Here is a 20,684-nt window from a genome sequence, read left to right on the forward strand (position 1 = left end):
CCTAGCTGGTCCAAGGTGGCGGACCCTGGTTCACTCGGCACCCTGGTGAACTCTGGTCCGAGCTGGCAAACTCTGCACCCTGCACCCTGACCTCGGTCAAAAGTCCACGTTACCCCGCGGTACCTCGACCAACACGACATCGGGGCAATTACCGGCCACGATGCTCGTCACCGTCGATAACCAGATAATTATTCGGTCCTCCCAGTGTACCTCGTAACGAGCCCGGTCTAGCTGCGATACTTAATTGCTATCGCTTCGATTCCCTACGCTTGGCCGAGCGCCGAGCGGCGCTTCCGTTCCTCCCCAGAAAATTCCGCTTGGCTTCCCACGACGTGGCTCCGAGAGGTCCCCGGATCCATTCCGGGTCGCGCCGGAAGTTACTGCTCTGCTGGGACCGAGTAATGATTCCGGAAACCTTCGGGGGTCCTTTGTTTCCAGTCCTTGGGCTCGTTTTTGCCCCCTATCGGCCGGTCGGCCAGGATGAGTTGTCGCCTCGGAAAGTCGACCAGCGCCGACCGGGACGAGCGACCACCGGTTCCGCGACTTAATTCTTCGGTTCCCGGGGAGACTTCTTCCTGATAAAGGGCGACCGAGAGGAGAGAGAGAGACTTCTCCGGATTTTCTGCAGAGGCGGCGCCGTATCGTATCCCCTTGACTCGTTTTACGGGACCTCTTTAGGTTCCTGGACCGATGGGCTATTCGGACGGAGTAATCTGGTGGGATCAGCTGTAGTTTCACGGTGTTAGGGCTGCGTGTTGCTCCGGGAGACCCGGAGGTCCCTGTAGAAGCTTAGGGTAGATTAATTATAGTTCGGTACATTCGGGGAAGAGAGTTGTAAGGATGTGCCGGGGCGTTTCGATTAACAAGGGACAAGGCCCTGGTCAATGGGCCGCTCTTCAAAATCCATCCCGAAGAGGGAACGAGGTACACCGGTGGAACATGGCCAGGTACATCGGCGCTTGGTTCCGCCAAGATGCGGAACTTCTACATCCTGACTGGTCCAACTGGAAATTGGGGTCCAGGTCTTGGTAAGACCCAACTTTCACGCAACGCTTAAGCCCTGGTCCGGGCTCAAGTTTGGGTTTCCCAGCTGATGGATCGTGCCATGTTTGGTATTGCGTGCTCCTAGCAAGACAACGAGGTCGCCCGAAAAGCCACCGCTTAGGGCGAATTAATTATGGGAGGGAACTCGGGGGAAGAGAGTCGTTAGGAGGTGGTAATACGTCTCGATTATGAGCCGGTGCAAATATTTAGACTATCGAGGGATAATCGTTCCCCGGAAGCGGCAGGTCGTTTTGTACTTGACGAGTAAATAATTATCTGGAGAAGTTCGCCTCCGAGGAAAATAATGGAAATCGGTCCCGCTGTTTTATGGACTTTTTCGGGTTTTATGTGTTTTTTTTTTTTTTTTTCTTTCATACTGGAGAGCGAATCACGCTCCTACGGATTTCGGGAAGTTAATGGAGGTGTCTGCGAAGTGTAATGCTTTTGGCATGTCGGAGTCAAAATCCGAGTTCTAAGAGCAGGCAGAACAACATGCAAAGAGGAATGCTGAAGACCGCTGGCGGACTTCCAACTTTTTAGCAACCCATCATGGCCGAGGCTAGGCGGGCATCGCTTCGGGCAAGAAAATGCGACGTGTCGGTAAAACCTAGCGCGAAAAGTAATTCTTATCGCATTAGAGTTGACACCCTGGCAGATACGTGGGATTGTTACGTGTACTCGGTAACACGCGAGAGAAAACAATCCCTGTAAGTCGGGAGTCCCTCTTCGATGTACGCGGTACCTCTGTCTACGTTTGCTCTTCCCGTGCATTACTAATATCACCTAATTTTTATAATTCACCTGCCCCCATCGATCTCTGACGTAACGACGACTCTTCCTTCGCGGAAACGATTCCTCTCCGAAGGATAAATAAAAATGGCTATCTAACACGTCAGAACTAACTAGGAAAAGTTCCGTCCAGTTTAATAGAGCACGTACATAGTAGAAGTATCCAAGCAGTGCGAGGCTGTTCGGATGAAGTTTTAAAAGTTTCAAGCAGATGGTTTAACCGAGGCGAGCAACTTTTAAAATTCCAGTACTAGGAGTGCCGGATTTATGTGCAGCAATTGGACGACCGCGGTACACGTACCTGGTGGCATCACCTACTTGTCGAAATTTCAGAAACTTCATATAAGAGATATTTACGTTTTTTTTTTTTTCAAAATTTAACATCGAGTCCATCAATTTCTTGTTTTCTTTTTTTTTTTATTATTTTATTTTCTTTCATCCGGGGGAGCCAAACTTGCAGTCAAAGTTTCAACAACGGCGCCGAGGTGTGGGACTCCCGAATGAGGTCAGAAAATGTTGCAGAAAAAAATCCTGCTTTCCGAAAAACGGATCCTTTCCGGATTGGACGTTTTTTTTTTTCAAAATTTAACATCGAGTCCTTCATGAATTTTTCTTTTTTTTTTATTATCTTATTTTCTTTCATCCGGAGGGGCCGAACTTGCAGTCAAAGTTTCAACAGCGGCGCCGAGGTATGGGACTCCCGAATGAGGTCAGAAGATGTTGCAGAAAAAAATCCTGCTTTCCGAAAAACGGATCCTCTCCGGATTGGACGTCTTAATTCGCACGTCCGGATCCTCCGTCACCTCGGGTCCACGTCCTGGCGATCATTCCTCCGCGATTTGGAATCAAAATGGATTTCCCCCGTAAAGTTAAGCCGCCCCGCGGGGGCGGTAAAAACAATAAAACGTTCGGCTGGCGAAAAATATGAGGAAACGTACGTCCCGCGTACTTCCGAGCCACCGTGTACCCCGGAGTGAAATATTGATTTCCTCGCAGCCTGTAAAATGCAAAACGCGAAAATCTCGGACCTCCTTCCAATGTCGAGCCGCGACTCCATTTCAGGCGATTCGAAATCCCGCGACGCGGCTCTAATGGCGTTTGCCCTCGATCAAAAGTCCTTAATAATTTCCAATCCATCGGCCGCGATCTGCCATTACCGAAGTCTCTCCCATACCTCGGGTTGTCCTAGAATCTCAAGACGCACTGGCACGCAATTAGGTTACCGGAGTGCGCGCTGCAAATTGTCGTAGAATATAAGACGACCTCCTTATTGCTTGCCAGGACTGCGACACCGGCCGGATAATATTACTGCATTGTGCGCTCCGTAGCAGCCTGCGTATATATTCCTCGGTTAAATCAACATTATATACGTATAATTGAAGACTCTATTACCGGCGCGTCTAATAGGTGTAACGAAAGCGCAGGGGTAAGAAATAATGCAAATCCAATTCCATCCGCCCGGCTTAGAGAAGGAAGTCCCGCCCGCAAAAACTGGGAAAAACCTCCCAGATTTACTCTCCACCGTTTTATTCCGATCTTATACGGAGCGTTAGGTAATCTGAACTTCCACGCGTGCATTTATAAGTGCATGGTCAGGGAAAGAGTCGATGGGCCCATCGGGCGATGATTCGGCGCAGCATCCGCGTTATCCGATGCCGAGATGTCGGCACCGAGAGGGGATCGGCGGGCGCAGGGAGAAATCGGCTCGGCTTAGGTCGATGCCAATGGTGATTTTACTATTTGCTAAATGGAAGTGGACACTGGACAGAGGGTTCAAGTGCGGGGTAGGAGCCCAGGGTGGAACGAGGGTCGGCGCTGCAAGTGGATTCGCCGAAGAGGGCGGAAAAGTTTCGGCCAGTGAAGCATACAGTTCCACTATTGATCCGAGGTCGGGGTTTCGGTTACTGGCAAAGATTGTCCCATGGACCGACATTACGCAGGCAGGAGTAAACGCGATCCCCAGGAGTACCCCTCGGCCGTGTAATTCGATCGACGTTCTCGACGGACGTCGCGGTGCCATTACGGATGGGCCCAATTGACACGGTCCCGTCACGAGATGTTGAACGCCAAGTTGAAAAACGCCGACGGTAAAATTGATCTCGCCCAGAGAGAGCAGACGAGCTTCGGATTTTATCCGGACTGGAGTTCTTTCCGTCTTTAGGGAAAAAAAAAAAAAAACGGCGACAAAAAGTCGATCCTCCCTCTTGGAGGCCCTTGGTACGCCGGGTTTTCGTGGATTGTAACACTCGACGCTCGACCGTGAACTTTGAGCCGTCGTAATTACGAGAGGCGGTTTTTTCAGAAATTCAAGAGCGAGCCCACGTCGAAGTGCATCCTTCGAGCTTTAAAACGAGCGCTCGTCCTGGTGTCTATTAGGTTTCCACCCGAAGCTGGGAATTTCGAAACACGAGGCCTCGTTTAGGACGCGGAAGGAGCGAGGCTCGTTTAATTTGGAAAGCCCACTTCCCCGAGTGAGAAAATCCCAGGGACGCGGATGCCGGCTCGCATTTCGGAGGTCCGAAACAGGAGCTTTTAAACCGTTCCAATTCCGCGCTCCGGAAAAAAATGTATTTCAGGGATCCCGGAGCCCGTTGGGTGCGTGGACGTGATGTGGACGTCGCAACGCCCGGAAAACTGGGAAGCTGCTTAACGAGCCGTGGCCGAATTATCTCCAGACGCTACTTATTTTCGTTAAAAGCAGCCTCACTTTATTCCACGGCCGAAAGGCGTGCCGATGGGAGTTTTCATACTTCCCGAGGATTTTTCAGGCGTCCCGTGGGGAGGCGTCGCGTCTCCTCCCAGGTCCTCCTACGCGAGTTTCACGCCCGGCGAGGCAAACGAGTTAATTGCTGCTAAAGTTCCGTTATAGAAAATTGCGGAACGGTTCCTATTACGGGTTAACAAGGGGATACAATAACCGAAGCCACGGGTCCAATTCGCACGGCTGTCGTTTAAATCTGATTCGCGCTGGCCGAGTCCCAACACCACTCGGGCCGGTGTTAACGCGGCGAAGCCCCGTCCCGTTTGCGCTCCGCATTTCTATTCTACTTTTTTAATTGAACCATTCAAAGCATCCCGAGCATGCCGCTTTGTTTCTCGTCACTTTTGTCCCCGGAGGCCCGGCTCGCCGGCACTTCCTTTCCCGAGCGACATCTCCAGAAGCAAGCGATGCAATTCGGGGTCTCATTAATGCGCCGATCCCTTTTTCAACTTCCAGCTCCAGAGGGAAGACCGACGATTATCTCGGCACACAATACGTCCTCTTCGTCCATCCATATTACATGGAAGTCGCCCACCCGGGACACGATTCACGGGGAATTCCTTGGATACCGAATCTCGTATCGTCCTGTCGACAAAGGAGAGGCAGAAGTCAAGGAGATTTACATCCGCGATCCCAATGTCGAGGTAAGACGCCGAGGAGATCGCCAATGTCCCATTCCTTCGATTTCCCCCAAGTTGAACCTCGCTAAATGTTCATCCTTGCCAATTGTAGCCAGACTTTCCGAAATGTCGTTTCCAGAGCCACACCATAAGGGACTTGGAGACCTACACGAAGTACCGAGTGTCCCTGCAAGTCTTCAACCCCGAAGGAACAGGACCCCCCGCGACGGCGTTCGTCACCACCGACGAAGGAGGTACGTTTATGTAAAGATTTTTTTCTTATTACGAGCATATTCGCAACTACGTGGCGCGAGATTGCCGGGTGAGACCGTATCAACGGAAACGTCGCGTACAGGTGCAGCGACAATTGACTGCAATGCTAAAAGGTGGATGCACAGTGCCTGGGGAAATCTCACGCCGGTAATATGAGTAATGCAAGGCGAGAGATTTCCCCTTTACTGCAGCCAGGCGAAATTGCCGGTAAATTTTGGGCTTTACACAGCCTCGTAAAGCTGCGCGTCTTTGGAAACCCATCATCTATGGTGCTCATGTCGCATAAGTTATCGAGCGTGCGCCATGCTCTCGGGCCTGGCAAACATGGTTCGATGCTCGTCGATGGTACGGGATCGATGGCTGATACGGAATCTCCTAATCCTAGCATATCGCCAATGTTATGGTTATGCACCGTACATACTTTATGGGGGAATGGGGCAATTTGTAGTTAAAACACCGCCTTTGCAGTTCCTCTTGCGCCGAGGCTTTATATCCACGAAGTCCGTTCGAGAAGAATCTCCCCTCGGGGAGGAATATCCCGACCACTGGACTCCGGATGTATCATTTATTAGCAAAAGATCCACTGCCGTGGAATCTATGAAAAACTGCCCCCGCAGGTCGGATTTCTCCGCAGAGTCTGAAAATGACAAAATGGAGTCATGGTCGCCGGACATTCCGTGTCGCACCTTATGACATGATGCCTAAAGAGGAAGATGCCATTCCCAGAGGAGAATGATACAGATTATCCGTATATTTTCGAATACTTACAGATTTATATAAGTAATTCATCATTCGATACCTTCGCCGTTGTGGCCACGATGGGTCTGATATTATTTCCTCGTCGGAAATCAATATCTCCTGGATATCGACAGGAAGTACCTCCGTCCGCTTAATCGCCAGTTGGTAGGAATATCTACCTTACCGACCGCGGGGGTGCGCACGGACTATGGATAGATTCCTCCCTCCGAGTCTTACCGACCGCTGGATACTGGAAGAACTAGAAACCACGGAGGCTAAAGCTACCAACTGCGACATTCTGGATCTCGTCCGGTACAATGACCATGTTATCAGTTTCTGATACATAAACCCACCGAATTAACGCTATAAACCAGCTGGATAATTATACCAACCGACGAACAGCTGCTTCGGAGGCACGCGAAGACGCCTGCAATGACGGCCATGTTGCATAAGCGTTCTCGGTGACCCATTAATGCGCGAAATTAAATGAACCCTCCAGATACGTTGGTGGACTCGATCATTTTCTTCGTTAGATTTCCAGTCGGAGATTTACCGCGAGGTGGCGCCACTTGTGCCTCGCCTCTTCACATCGGCCAATGACGGTTTAAGACCCGGGGCACTTACCTTCATTCTCATATGTCTCCATTTTTTCTGTGCACTGACCTGGCGAATTACTCGAATGGACCACCGAATGGGGTTGTATGCGTGCATCGGTCGGATGTCGGGACGGATCTCGGGCTCCAAAATCGACGCACGTGTCCGCCGAGCGGCGGCCATCTTGGAATAGCATGATGGGATGGTTGCTCGTGTATGCGTGCCGTATCCGTACTTGCGGCAGATGCTGCCGACAAAGTGGTGTGCGTGAATAAAGAATGGCACACAATTTCCCGACGATCGGAGGGACCCACGAAGCATGCCTACAGCCCTGCCGGCACTCGTCGCTCGTTTTCGAAGGACGGCAATCCGTGGCCGCTTTGTGCAGTGGCATCCGAGCTCGATTTATCGCCGTTGCGAAATATTCGATGGCGATAACGATAGGCGGCGTCACCTTTGCATTAGAATGTTCCTCGACGCCGAGGGTTTACGACGTCGCGGCAGCTGCTCGTAACGAAACGAGGCACAGGCTGCTACCCGCGGGATATAAGCCCTCCTTCTTGCAACTTAGTCGAGAAGAGAAGAAATTGCTGCAACGAAATCGCTGTCTAAAAAGAAAAAAAAAAAATCAGAGAAAAAATTCCACTCAAGGATAACCAACTTCCGGATTCGATGGATACCATAGGAGTACCTAAGAGAGGGTCGTTTCCTCCTAGGAGTTAATCAAGAAGCGAAGGATAGACCAGGTAGAGGAGGAGAAAAAATCGGAGCAATAAGATTCTCGAGGACTTTCCAGGAATCTTCAGGCTCCTGCGTTTGATTTCGGGGGGAAGAAATTCCGAATCGAGTCCCAGGAGGGGAGACCTCGATCGTTGGAAGGCGGGTCCTCCGGGAAAGGGGACCCGGGTGCGGAGAGCCGGAAGTACGGCCCTGGCGGTCTCGTCCGCACGGGTCCCCTCGCTTTCCGTCCCACTCTTGGCCGTTATTGTTGTTCGCCCGTGGAGCCCAGCGCAGGTTGCCGAGAGGCAACGCGAGCAGCCCCGACGCCAGCAAGAAAGAGCGCCGGCATCGTGGACGACATCCTGCGAGGATCCCTTCCAGCCGGTGCAGGGTCCTTCGGGAGAGCCAGTCAAGAGGAGGGCGGGTCGATCAGCTGCCGAGCCAGTGACCAGCAGCGAGTCGTCCCAGCTGCACGGCCAGGAGTCTCAACTGGTCGACGCCGACCTCGCAGTTGGTTCGGGTTCGCCAGATCGGCGCAGGTCGACCGGCCAGAAAATCCATAATTGCCGGCAGCGTCGGGAGCTCCGGCGAAGCGGCTCCTCCGGGGGGGGATCGATCGCTGATTTCGGCGGCACTTGGCCGACTGGCGCGTCCCCGGGTCGTCGCGGATGGTGCGAGTCGGGAGTTCGATGAGACCGGCGGACGGGGTGCGGAGTGGTGATCGATAGTTCCTGAGAAAGGGTTGACTCTTCCTCCCGTCCGGGTGTTGGAAGTTGGGTTTCCGGGGGATCCAGTCGTCGCCGGTGGTCGATCGATCGTGGGCGTGGGAGTGCACGGGGCTGGGGGTCGCGGGGGACCCCGACAGGGGGGAGTCGAGAGCCAGGGATTAGGATGGCCGAGTCGAGGGGGCGGAGGGCTTCCGGCGCTGCTGCGCCCTAGGAGCCCTTCTTCGCCGACACATGGCGTCCTAGGCCGAGTCCGCGGCGAAGGGGAGTTTGGAGGCGGTCTGCCCAGAGGATGGCCAGGACGGGCCCGAGGACCCGCGGGTGGAGTCGAGGATCCGGCCAGGGACTCTAGGGCCGGAGTATCGACTGGGGGGTCCGAGCGCCGGTTGTGCCGCCGGTGGAGAGGTCGAAGTGCGCGGTATCCCGTTTTGCCATGCGTGCCGGAGGATGGGCCGAGAGGTGGTCCAGTAGTGGCGGCGCTTTCTGAACGGAGCGGTCGAGTGGCCGCGTTCCGTCCGCCCCGCTCGCGCGGCCTGCACTGCCGGTTCGGAGATCCAGGCCAGGGGAAGAGGGCCGTGACCGGTGCCGGGCAGCTGCCGATCAGGTGGAGGGCCCGGAAAAGGTGTTCCGGGCGCAAGGGGGACGGAGCCCAGTGTTTCGCGAGTGACCGGGACGCTCGGATCTGTTCGGACCTTCTCGAGTCCGAGGCCCCTGCGAGCGGACCGACGGTGTCCTCGAGTTCGGTAATCGCTAAGCGGCGTCCTCGATCTCGAGGTCCACATCGGGAGGAAGTCGCTCTCCGTCCAGAGCTATCCAGGATTCTACCGAGCGCCCTCTCCGCGGCCACGGGAGGACCTCGAGGGACTCCTCGGATCTCGGGTCCGATCCGAGTGGCGGGCGGCGGCGTCAGCGTTTCTGGAGCCGGCGATGGACGGCCGAGCCGATAAGGCCGATAAGCGGGCCGATAGCGTCCGCGAGCAGGCGTCGGTAGCGCGTCCTTCGCGGAGCCCACCCGGGGGCCTCCTCTGAGTCGGATCCCGCGCGTCGAGCCGCTCTCCTCGGCCCCGGTTGGGAGCCCCTGGGAGACGGGGTCGAGACCGTGGAACCGCTGGAGCGCACCGGGCGGAATCGCGGCCGCCCAGCAACGCTGCTCCGCTCCTCCGCGGTCCGCGTCGCGCCGAGGAATGGCCGGCCGTCGCGCGCACGTGCTCCGCCCGAGCTGTCAGTTTGACAGCTGGCAACCGCGCACCCGGGTGCGCTGACCGGCAGCTGGACGCCTGGACACGCACCTGCGCCCCGCTGACCCCTCTTCGGGGTCCTCTTCGGGGTCCTCTTCGGGGTGTCGAGTGCCTCTCCTCGAAAGTCCTTCCGCGGGATGGCCCGAGGCCGGTAACTCCGGGAAAGGGACGCGCACCTCGAGCTCTCGTTGCCGAATCGAGGCCGCGGCCGCTATGAGAGGGGTAAAAATGTCGCGGCCCGAGGGGGGCAGCGGCTCTCAGTCGGCCCTCGCCAAGGCTCTCGTCCTCGTTCTTCTCCCGCTCGGCATCAACGTGTACGCGCTCACCGACGGCCTCACCGAGCAAACCGTCACCGCCCTGCCGTCCTACGAAAACGACAGCGAGCCGCACCGAGGTAAATAATTGGGGCTTCCGAGCAGCTTCGGGTGCTTCATTTCGACCCTTTCCCGAGGCCTCTGCGCATGCGCGCCCGAGCACGTGCGTTTTATTTGCGGCCGCTTGCGGGACGCGGCGCCTCGGTCGCATAAAGAACTCGGGCTGGGTCCCCCGGATCCATCCGGAGAATAATTCCGAATAATTCGATTCCGGACCTCGTCAATGGAAACAATTTACGGAAAAATGGTAGCTCGATCGCTCTCGGGCGTTTCGAATTGCCCTGGATTACTTGCTGTTAATTGGCATACCTCGGAAATGCATCGTTTGGGTCATTTACTCGAGTGGTGTCGTTCCTCCTGAGGATGTCGAATTTCGACCGGGAGGGAATGCTCGATTCCTCTTTACATTCCCGACCTTTAGCTTTCTTCTAAGCCTGGGCACTTTCACCTGCGCACACCTATGCGACTGGAAAGGCGCGAGATTTCCTCTCGACTCCCAGAGATAACTCCGATTTTCCGTGGGAACTACTTCTTCTCCGTGTAACCGAGATATGGCGTTAACAGCCCAGGGGATCTAGAAAATTCATAGAAATTCTCAGATATTCCCGGAAATTTGCGGAAATTCTCGGATGTATAATTCAGCGTCACCCGCTGCTATTAAACTATTTAATTATAGTGATTTCAATGCCGCGTGCAGGCCGCATAACGGTCCGCCGCGGTGCAGCCTGGAGATCTAAACCTTTTAATTACAAAGACTTTAATGCCGTGTGCAAAGTGCATAACGAGTCGGTGCGGTGCAGTGCCAACTACGCGAGATATCTAACGGTGTGCACGGGGTCGGGATTCTGAGGTGCACTTCCTAGGAGGAAGAGGAAAAACCCATGTAACGCGGGCAGTTGATTACGGGCCGCCATGTTGTTATAATCGTAGGTGTTTTTTTACGGTCGTGCACAACAACGGCTCGGTTAGCCGAGCTCCGGCAAAAACCGCCTTCGGGATTAAGAACTCGTGGTCGCACTTCTTCGGGTCGTGCGTGCTCCTTTTTGTCGCCATCCTTGAAAGTGTCTCGACCGGTGATGTAGGTCGTTAAACACGCACCGAGAGAGGATTTGCCTATTTACCGCAATTATTACCGCGTCCCATTAAAACGGGGTCGTTTAGATTTTATTTATTTATTAATTTTTTTCTCCCTCGTTTTTCGATACCCACCGCCCCACCACGTGGCGACCTAACCTCAACTGGCGCGCTCTTCGCCCGGAAGAAATGACTCCTTTCGACCCACGTTACTTGGCTCTTTTTCTGGATTTTCTTTGCGATCCGAAGCATTCGTCGGCAAGGATACTGCCCTGGTTCGGTGCCTGGTCGCAAGGACTCCGCCGTCCTGGCGGGGACAATTAGAAACCTGAATTTATCCCCGTTTCTTCATATCTTCCGCGATTCGAAGGCCACTTGTTATGTCACTTTCCACTCTTGAAACGCCGTAATACCAGATAATCCACCTGGTCGCAGGTTAAACCTGCGTGGCACCGAAATGTCGCCGGTTGGATTTCCTCGGTCCAACTGGGATTGGCCAACTTTGGAGCTTTAGGTTCTCCTATGGCGACAGTTGGTCGCCGATGGGTAGAACCGGCCCTTCGCCATTGTCGGCCATTGAGGCGAAATATATTCAACGATACGGTACTATTACCTAATCTCTGACAATTTCTCCACTTATCCAATCATTTGCGAGATTCACCGGGTCAACGTGGAACTGAAGTTGGCCAGGCACGATTGCGGTGCACTGAACTTGCTGCAGTTGCGCAGTTGGGAAGTTGCAGCGGAGATCTTCCTCCGGGGGCAATTGCGAAAATTCCCGGTTTCCCGTTGCTTTCGTTGTTATAAATTATTACCCCCCTCTCGGGAGAGGCGGACGATTATTAAACCCTACCCGCGGAACTTTCAGCATATTTTCACTGAGAATGAGACAATTCTACGTAACGCCCAGCCGTGACCATTAATTACAGGGTGAGTCATGTACGGTTCATAGGCGAGGCCTCGTTTTAATCTCCCGGCAGTTCCTGGGATAACGAGAGGCGGCTTAACATTATTTAATACCCCGTTAATATTTCAGGGGAAATTGAATGGCGATGCGTTGAACGGTTAATTAAATGCGCTCGGTTTTAACCGCGTAACGAGGCAAATCGATACCCGCGATGTTCGATGCGCCGGAGAGCAAAAAGTAATCCGAGGCCTACTAGAATTTGTTGTGTGGTCTGCATTAATCGTTGATTAATATATTCGACCGAGTCGTTAATTCGCCGATTACCGGGAATGAATATCGCGACGCATCGCGAGGGCATTTTGCCGATTAAAATTCCCGCGATCGGAAATTATCGGGACGGAAATAACGCTCGCGTAAACTCCGCACAGGTCTGATAGGAATCTACATTGCAGATTTCCGTGATGCGTGCACCGAAGGGTGATATCATCTTTCCTGCAGCTCTGATGCACGCGTGCAATATGCACCTCTTTCCTCTGGGATATCTGTCTTATTTATTTTTTTTTTATTTTTTTTACTGAGATAACTGGAGTTAAAGCGGTATCGTTAATTACCGATAAAGAGAAAAAAATTCAGCGCGATTTTCCGCCTAATCCTTCGACAAAGGTTCTGCACGTACGAAACTCGTAATCTACATTGCAAATCCATGGAGTGCGTGCAGAGAAATGTGACGTCACCTACCCTGGAAATTTAAAGGTTACGCTCGTGTGCCGGCTCGGCAGTTCGCTCCTTAATCGGCAGAATGCAAGACGTGAAGTAACGCACTCCTGTGCGTGTACATCCATACGTGGATCTACATCTACGCGAGGATCTACCCCATCTTGTGCAAGATCCAGCCTAAGAGATTTCCGAATAGTAATCGCTAGAAACTATTGGCAAATTAGCGGCGATAAGAACCTACCGAAATTGATTCATGGGAATTTTGCTCGGTGCAAGGTGGACCTCGCGAATAGAGGGCGAAGAGAGAATTCAGTCTGGATATTTTCCTAATAATAATCCTTGGAAACGACTACGAGCAAAAAGTTGCACTAGAAATCTCCCGGAATGAATTCACGGGAATATCGATCGGCGTAGGTTGAAAGGCGAAAACAGAATCCAGTTTGGATATTTTTCGAATAATAATTTTTGAACGCGACTACGACCAAATAGTGGCAATAAAATCCCCCGGAAGGAATTTACGGGAATATTGGTCGGTGCAGGTCGAAGAGCGAAAACAAAATTCAGTCTGGACATTTTCCGAATGGTAATTGTTGAAAGTGAGTACGAGCGAAAAGTGGCTATTAAGTCCCCCGGAATGAATTCACGGGAATATTGATCGGTGCAGGTTGAAGGGCGTGTATAAAATCCAGTCTGGGTATTTTCAGGAACAGCAGTCGTTAAAAACGCATAAAGGCTATAAACGGTGACAAAGACCTCCGCAATTAATTCACGTGAATTTTGGTCGGTGCAGGATGGACGTCGGGGATAAGGGGCGAGGACGAAATCCGGCAGTCCACAAGGACTTCCCGAGAAGTGGGCTCGTATGGTGATTCACGTATCGTGTGTGTCACGTTAAAAGAAAACAAAAAAAAAATAAAAAAAAGCCGAAGAAACGGTCAAAACCAAGGCGATCATCCGCGGCTGAAAAGCTGAGGCCTCGACAGGAAGCGGAGCTATTACCGCTCCTAAGTTAAACTTCCGGCGAGCAGTCGGCGCGGTTGAGATTTCAGATAGCATTATTTCTTCTCCGCGGGGGTTTAGCAATATCCTGGAATATGTTCCCTAGAGGAGAGTCGGGCCTCCGGGAACGGGCCTCGATTCTTGAAAAGCGAGCGTGTAACGACCCTATCGGCGATCGCTCCTCTTTCCTTTCCTTTTTCATGCAACGAGCTAGGCGCGTTTCACGCAGTTTCGCAACTCGCAGGAGGTCGAGATGCACCCGCCGCGACCGCGGGGCGCTAATAAATCGGAAACGCATGTTTAGTCATTGTCGCGGTGCCTCGCGACCCATTGTGCCCCGGGGACTAAACTATTCAGCAGGAAAATAAAAGTGAAAAATGTAAGAGCGCGGCAGAAAGCGCCACCGCTGGGCACCGTCTAGTCTCGGATCTGAATAGCGTATGAGCCGAGCTATTTCGACCCTTTTCTTCCTCGAGAAGTCTGCGGATTCACTGAAGAAGCTATTAAGTATTCACTGTTTGACCCTCCGCGACCCCGCCTACCCTCCTAACGTTGCTTTATTCTCGGAAGATTGAAAGATACCCAGGAGAGCGCGATCACCTTAAGCACCCGGCAAGAAATTGCAGGAGACGCCACTCTCCGGAAACTCGGTGGTGCGCTTTCAACCCTGCCTTCAATTTTTCCGAAATCAATTTTCCATTGGACGGTTCCGCGCCTATTTTAAGAGATATATCGCTGAGCATTAACTATCTCCTCCGGAGGAAACGCCTGGAAGAATTGGGTCCTCCAGTTCGGCGGCTATTGTAACGTCCACCTGGACAGAGCCCGAGGTAAAAATTTTTGGAGGATATATTCGCCCTCGATGGACGTTCCCGCCTTCGCAAGGGAGTTTTACCGAGTCCGACCTAGCCTAATCCAGCGAAGACTGGAACAAAAGGGTGCAAGGGGAAGCCTCGAACAGAATTCGGAGTACAAGGCATGAGAGACGAGTCAATAGGTGCACCCTTATTTCCGCGGAGCGCGCAGGCGCGTCCACTCCTTCGCTAAATAATAACAGGAGAAATTTGCGTGCCCCGGGGCACGTCCCCTGAAATAGCCCCATATGTCGAGAAATAGTTGACAATTTCCCATGGGGTCCCGTGCGGATGGTTAAACCCGATCGCGTGTCTGGGCGGGTTCTTGAAAATGGCATGCCTGCAAGATCGATCATGGATGATTTTCCTTGCAGTTCCCAGCAGGCCGCTGAACCTCACTGCCCATGGTGTCACATCGTCTTCCATAGAGCTATCCTGGCAGGAGCCAGAAAACGTGAATGGCGTCATCGAGGGGTACCGGGTCTACTACATGCATTCCAATTTTACCGACGTCAAGACACACAAAGATGACAAGGCCCACCGGGACGACAACGCCAAGAATCAGGTGGTCACGTTCAACCTGACCAGCCTCGGTGAGGACTTTTAGCGGATAAATTCAATTCCATCGCAATTCAATATCCATACTCGTTTAGGCGCCTTTCCTCCCAACAGAGGAATTTAAATTAGATTTTAGTTAAAATTCAATTCCGCTTGCAGAACCATTTACGGAGTACATAATATGGGTGAAGGCCTTCACATGGAAGAACGAGGGAGAGCCTTCCGAGCACATAACCCACAAGACCGACATCGCAGGACCCGGGGCACCCACCATACTGAATTTGACATGTCAAGCCCACGACGCGATATACATCCATTGGGCGAGGCCCGGGCTCTTCTGGAACACCATCGACTATTACTACATTACCTATAGCAGCCCGAATGCCAAGGAATACGAGGAAATCGAGCTGCTCGCCGACAAGGAGGAGCTGGACAGCAGAGTGAGTCCACGGTGACCTGACCTTGTTGGTCTTCGGTCTTGTCAAAGCAAATAGGTTTACCAACAAGCCGGGGCCTAAGCCATGGTCGTATCGCTTCCCGCGTAAATCCGCCCTACAAAAGATTCTCCTGGAATGCCGTTAAAATTATGATAATTAAGTACGAGCATTGATATTTCCAGACGGTAATCCCGAATCTGACCATGAACACCATGTACGAAGTCATGGTGAGGGGCGCCACGAGGAGCATCATCGATCGCCGGCTCGTCATCAAGGGGAACAACACGGAGCCCAGGAAGATCCTGGTGGCTCAGGACTGTGACAAAACCCCTCCGTTAATGCGCAGGAGTACCAAGGACCTAAGTGCAGGAGTCATCGCGGGAATGGTCTGTGCATGCTTCGCCGTGATGCTAGCCATCGCGTCGTTCGTCCTGTGGAGGTGAGTTCCTTCGTGATAATCTACGCCCAGCATCCCGGTCCATCTCCCTGCACCTCGTTCCCTCCTGTCCCTTTCGCGTGTCAATCGTCAAGGAAAGAAACTGCGGAAATGAAGCCCGATACGAGTGTCTTGGAGAGGCGCCATTTTGGAGAGACCTTTCGGAGTGGCCGAAAACGTCCACGAGTGCGGCTAAATCTGGAAAACTCGGGGAAATCTCCAAGAAGGGAGTCCAAGCTTTCGGGCTTCCTTTTTCTCCCTCTTCCTCTTTCCGGGAGCGGCCGGATCGTCACGAAATTCCCGTGGAAATTCGCCCTTTCGAGAGCGATGCTGGGTAAAAAATTCATAAACCGCGTTTCCCCTCTCGCGTGCCGTTGGCGGAATTTTAACCGATTTTTTTTCCCTTTTTACCTCCTGCCGTATTCATTTCGGCAACGTGGATTTTACTGGGAACCGGGATGACGGGCGCTCGAGGTTCCGATAGCATTTCGCCCCGCTTTGACCGGTGCAGACGTTATTGTCGGTTTGCTGCAATTAATACACCCCGCCAGATCAAAGAACTGGCCGCTTTAAATAACGCCGCGCATTTGAGCATTTCAATCCCGTACTATCCACGGCGGAAAGTTGGAAGTCGAAGCGCGGTTCGGGCCGAGCCGAGCCGAGCAAATATAGCGCGTCTGCCACGAACCGGTGAAAAATGACCGATGTCAAAGGAACATCTGGCTCCGCGTTCCTTGCGAAAGGAAAATGTAAAACCTGCCCTCCGTGAACTGATTCCACGCCGAAGGATAATCCGCGAAATATGATCTCGATACCTGAAATCCTTGTAATGGGAATTTCTCCCTTAGTCGATTAATTTCGATTTCTTTTCCCCGACTTGGCGTCGATCGCTCGCAAAGTCACGAGCGAAGACAATGGCAGGGATAGCTAGTAGACTCTGCCGATCCTTAATTTTGCCGGCCTTATCGGCCCGTGATAACCACGAGTGATAACCGTGTTTATAGTAAAGCTTGCCGACAGTCGCTCGGTCGTCGCGAAGAAAAGATTTCCAACTCCGGCGAGGAAAGAATCGGGATTCGAGCGCTCGGTCGCGTATCTCAGTCAATTTCGTATATCGCGATGAGGAGGGCGAGAGACACGAGGATGCGCTTCCCGGGTGTTCTGTGCTCTCTCAGGCGGATCGTGACCCCGTAAGATATTCATTTTTACGCCCACTGGCCCTTTTTAGCGTTATTCTTCATTCTAAAGGAACGACTTACCTCGACGCTTAGCGTCATCGTCAGCTGATCTTCGGGGAAGAGCTAATCGAAGGAGTCTTTGCTATTTCCCTCCAGTAGACGGAGCTCGGCGCGGATATTCACATCCTAACACAGCTGACACAATAAACCTGGACTTAAAATAGAAAGTCGAAACCGCGACGGAGTTCGGATACTCCGGAGTAGAATTTCCCAAGGAACGTGGTTAAGGAAAAGGTCTGGGAAAATCGAGATAACTCGGCCTAATCATTTTCCCATTCGTTCTCGTTTACTTAATCTTTTTATTTCCCGATTGCGTAAAGACTGTCCACTTATCAGGCCGTGTCTTAGGCCAATTTTCAGAAAGTGCTTCCACACTGCATATTACTACTTGGACTACCCACCGAGGAACGTCCCGACGCTGCAAGACTGGGAGAACAGCGAGCAGGACGGAGAGAGAACCGCCGTGGCCGTTCAACAATTCGCTCAACACGTTACCGAATTACATGCCGACGGGGACATCGGCTTCAGTAAGGAGTACGAATTAATCCAATTGGACACTGGCAGTTACACCGTCGAGAACTCCGAGTATGCAGAGAACAAGACGAAGAATCGCTACTTGAACATCCTCGCCTGTGAGTCTAAGAAATTCCTCGAACATCTCGGATGATCTTCGGAGATTTTTCTTAAGTGGAAAGTCTCCACTATCCTACTAGGAATGGAAAAAAAAATAATACGGTTAGGAAGAAGAAAAAAAAGAGAGAGAGAGAAAGATGGTCTACTTACGAGGTGCAACGTTCATTCATCAGTGTCACACATGAGTCAGTGTACATCATCAGATATGCAAACATATGCGTGCTCATGCATACGGCACTGATAATTATAGGTGTTCAATGTGTCTGCCACCTTTGTCGCTTAACTTAACGCCCAGAAAAGTTTTTACTGCTGCCACGTTTGCAGATAATGAAGGAAGGCTTTGGCGTCGCGATTTTCATATTTCATACGATTACTCGGAAGTAGACGGAAAGTGGACCGTGGATATTTTTTTTATTTTTTTTAAGGCTTTGAGAGATTTACCATTAATTTTGTAGGTATGGACTGAGACTCGCTTTAATAACCAACGTATAGACCAACGTGAACCATTATGTAGACCCAAAAGGCGGGACATTCAAATATAATTATTCTGATCCAGATTACGTAATCCACGGGACTGAAATTTATACCGAAAATATTTGTACTTAGTTTTATAGTCCGATACAAATGGACTTCTTTGGATTTTTTGATAAATTAAGGTATTGCGAATTGCTTGGATGGTCGTAATGGTGATTTTTAATTTTAGATGACCATACGCGCGTGCAATTGCTGTCATGTGGTGGAGGACCCCCGAAGAAAGGGCAGGATTATGTAAACGCGAATTACATAGATGGCTGGCAACGAGCACGAGCTTACATCGGTACTCAGGGGCCTTTACCACCGACTTTCGATGGATTCTGGCGAATGGTCTGGGAGCAAAGGGTGTCCATCATCGTCATGATCACGAATCTGGTCGAACGGGGTCGGGTAAGTCAGCCAAAAAAAAAATAAAGAAAAGAGAATTGCACTTTGACAGCCAACTAAAATCCTATCCGAAATTGAGATTAGATACTGGTATTGAAAGATTCCTCTGACGTTTCAGAAAAAATGTGATATGTACTGGCCTAAAGAAGGGAGCGAGACTTACGGTCACATTCAAGTAAGTCTCATGAGGGAGGACGTAATGGCGACGTACACAGTCCGGACTCTACACATTCGTCATCTTAAGGTATACATATTTCTCATGATTCTTCGATGCGTTAATCCCAGCCAAAGGGTAGCCGAGGAAATGTGCGTTTGTGATTAAAATTTAAGCAGATCAAGAAGAAGAAAAACGGTACCAACATGGGCGAGCGGACGGTCCTGCAGTACCATTACACCGGATGGCCCGATCACGGAGTTCCGGATCATCCCCTGCCGGTCCTCAGCTTCATCCGGAAGTCATCTAATGCGAATCCTGCCGATGCTGGTCCCATCATCGTACACTGCAGGTAAGGCTGTAAAAAGTATGGGGCAAGATTCCTCTCGTATGGGCGTCGCTTAGGAGTGCAATTGACGTTTATCAAAATTTCCAGTGCCGGAGTAGGAAGAACTGGGACCTACATAGTGATCGATGCCATGCTGAAGCAGGCGAAGAGTAAAGGAGAGATCAATGTTTTCGGGTTCCTCAAACACATTCGCACCCAGCGAAACTTCCTCGTGCAGACCGAAGAACAATACATCTTCATCCACGACGCGCTGCAAGAAGCCATCGAAAGTGGCGAGACGAACATCCACTCGAACAACCTGATGCAGCACATACAAGACATGCTGTGCCCCTCCAACAACAAGACGGATCCATGGAATAATTTAGAAGCCCAATTTAAGGTACATTATAGCCAGCCGCAAAATGAAATGCTATTTCTCTGTTTATTTTTATTAATTTTCTAATGCATTCACGTTTAAGCTGGTTACTTCGTGGAAGCCGAAGGACATCAACTTGGTATCCGCTACCAAGCCGTGCAACATCCACAAGAACCGCAATATGGAAATAATACCTATCGAGAACTCTCGCGTGCACTTGACGCCCAAGCCAGGAATAGACGGTAGCGACTATATCAACGCCACTTGGTTCTCTGGTAATTCGAGATGCATTGATTTTTGCCGAACGGCTGTAGTTCATTACGAATGGAGCGTGTGGTAAGTAACGTAACGTCACTTCCCTTTTCAGGATTCCAACGTAATCGGGAGTTCATCATAACCCAGCATCCCATGGAGAACACCATTATGGAGTTCTGGAAGATGATGTGGGACCACAACGCCCAGACTGTCGTGATGTTGACGCAGAGCGATGAGGTGTTTATCAACTTAACTCGATTTGAGTGAATTTCATAAAGCTAGGAGGGCGACGAAACGGTTACCGTAATCATTCTTTAAGGAGTACCCTGAATTTTGGCCAACGGAGGGGAAAGACTTGGAGTCCGACACTTTCCGCGTGCGGCTTTGTGGAATCAAGCAAACCGAAAGTGGAATCCTCTTACGCGAAGTGGCGGTTCGATCATTGCAAGACGATTACGAGCTCAGTGCGAGGATCGTCCAAGGACCACTCAATCAAGGTGGCCCGTGGCCTCACAACAACAACCCAAACGTCTTCGTCAACGTCATCCAAGACTTCCACCGGGACTATCAGAACGGACCGATCGTCGTAATGGACAGGTACTGTTAGTTTATAATTCCTTTTTTTTTTGCTAGGAAAGAAATGATCAACGAGCATGGATTTCAGGTTCGGTGGCATCGAAGCCGGCCTCTTCGTCCTACTAACGACACTGAACAAGCAACTTGAATTCGAGCAGAGCGCAGACATTTACATGTTCGCCAAGCTGCTACACATGAAGAGGCCTGGCGTATTCAAGACGAAGGTATACCTTCACTTAATACAAAGCAACGTAAACCGAGTTACTTTCTAGGGAAATAAAAATGGTTCCCAGATGGTAAAAACTCGGGAATAAAAGCAATGCCAATTAACTCCTAACTAAGCGG

General features: G+C 51.5%; 1 protein-coding gene across 1 annotated transcript in view; it reads left to right on the plus strand.

Moving 5' to 3' along the window:
* The window catches only part of LOC105699788 (tyrosine-protein phosphatase 99A), a 156,316-nt gene that overhangs the window by 127,266 nt on the left and 8,366 nt on the right, over positions 1-20,684 (plus strand). The window contains exons 5-18 of the mRNA XM_023434387.1: positions 5,051-5,238; positions 5,354-5,468; positions 14,802-15,020; positions 15,145-15,425; positions 15,605-15,861; positions 17,457-17,728; positions 18,433-18,653; positions 18,769-18,894; positions 18,984-19,156; positions 19,241-19,532; positions 19,612-19,783; positions 19,876-20,000; positions 20,083-20,360; positions 20,428-20,563. Of these exons, the coding sequence (XP_023290155.1) occupies positions 5,051-5,238; positions 5,354-5,468; positions 14,802-15,020; positions 15,145-15,425; positions 15,605-15,861; positions 17,457-17,728; positions 18,433-18,653; positions 18,769-18,894; positions 18,984-19,156; positions 19,241-19,532; positions 19,612-19,783; positions 19,876-20,000; positions 20,083-20,360; positions 20,428-20,563 (2,855 nt within the window). The remainder of the gene's footprint in view (positions 1-5,050; positions 5,239-5,353; positions 5,469-14,801; positions 15,021-15,144; positions 15,426-15,604; positions 15,862-17,456; positions 17,729-18,432; positions 18,654-18,768; positions 18,895-18,983; positions 19,157-19,240; positions 19,533-19,611; positions 19,784-19,875; positions 20,001-20,082; positions 20,361-20,427; positions 20,564-20,684) is intronic.

Source organism: Orussus abietinus, unplaced genomic scaffold, assembly GCF_000612105.2.
Source record: "Orussus abietinus isolate OABI.00-Male unplaced genomic scaffold, Oabi_2.0 scaffold10, whole genome shotgun sequence".
Classification (NCBI taxonomy): Eukaryota; Metazoa; Arthropoda; class Insecta; order Hymenoptera; family Orussidae; genus Orussus; species Orussus abietinus.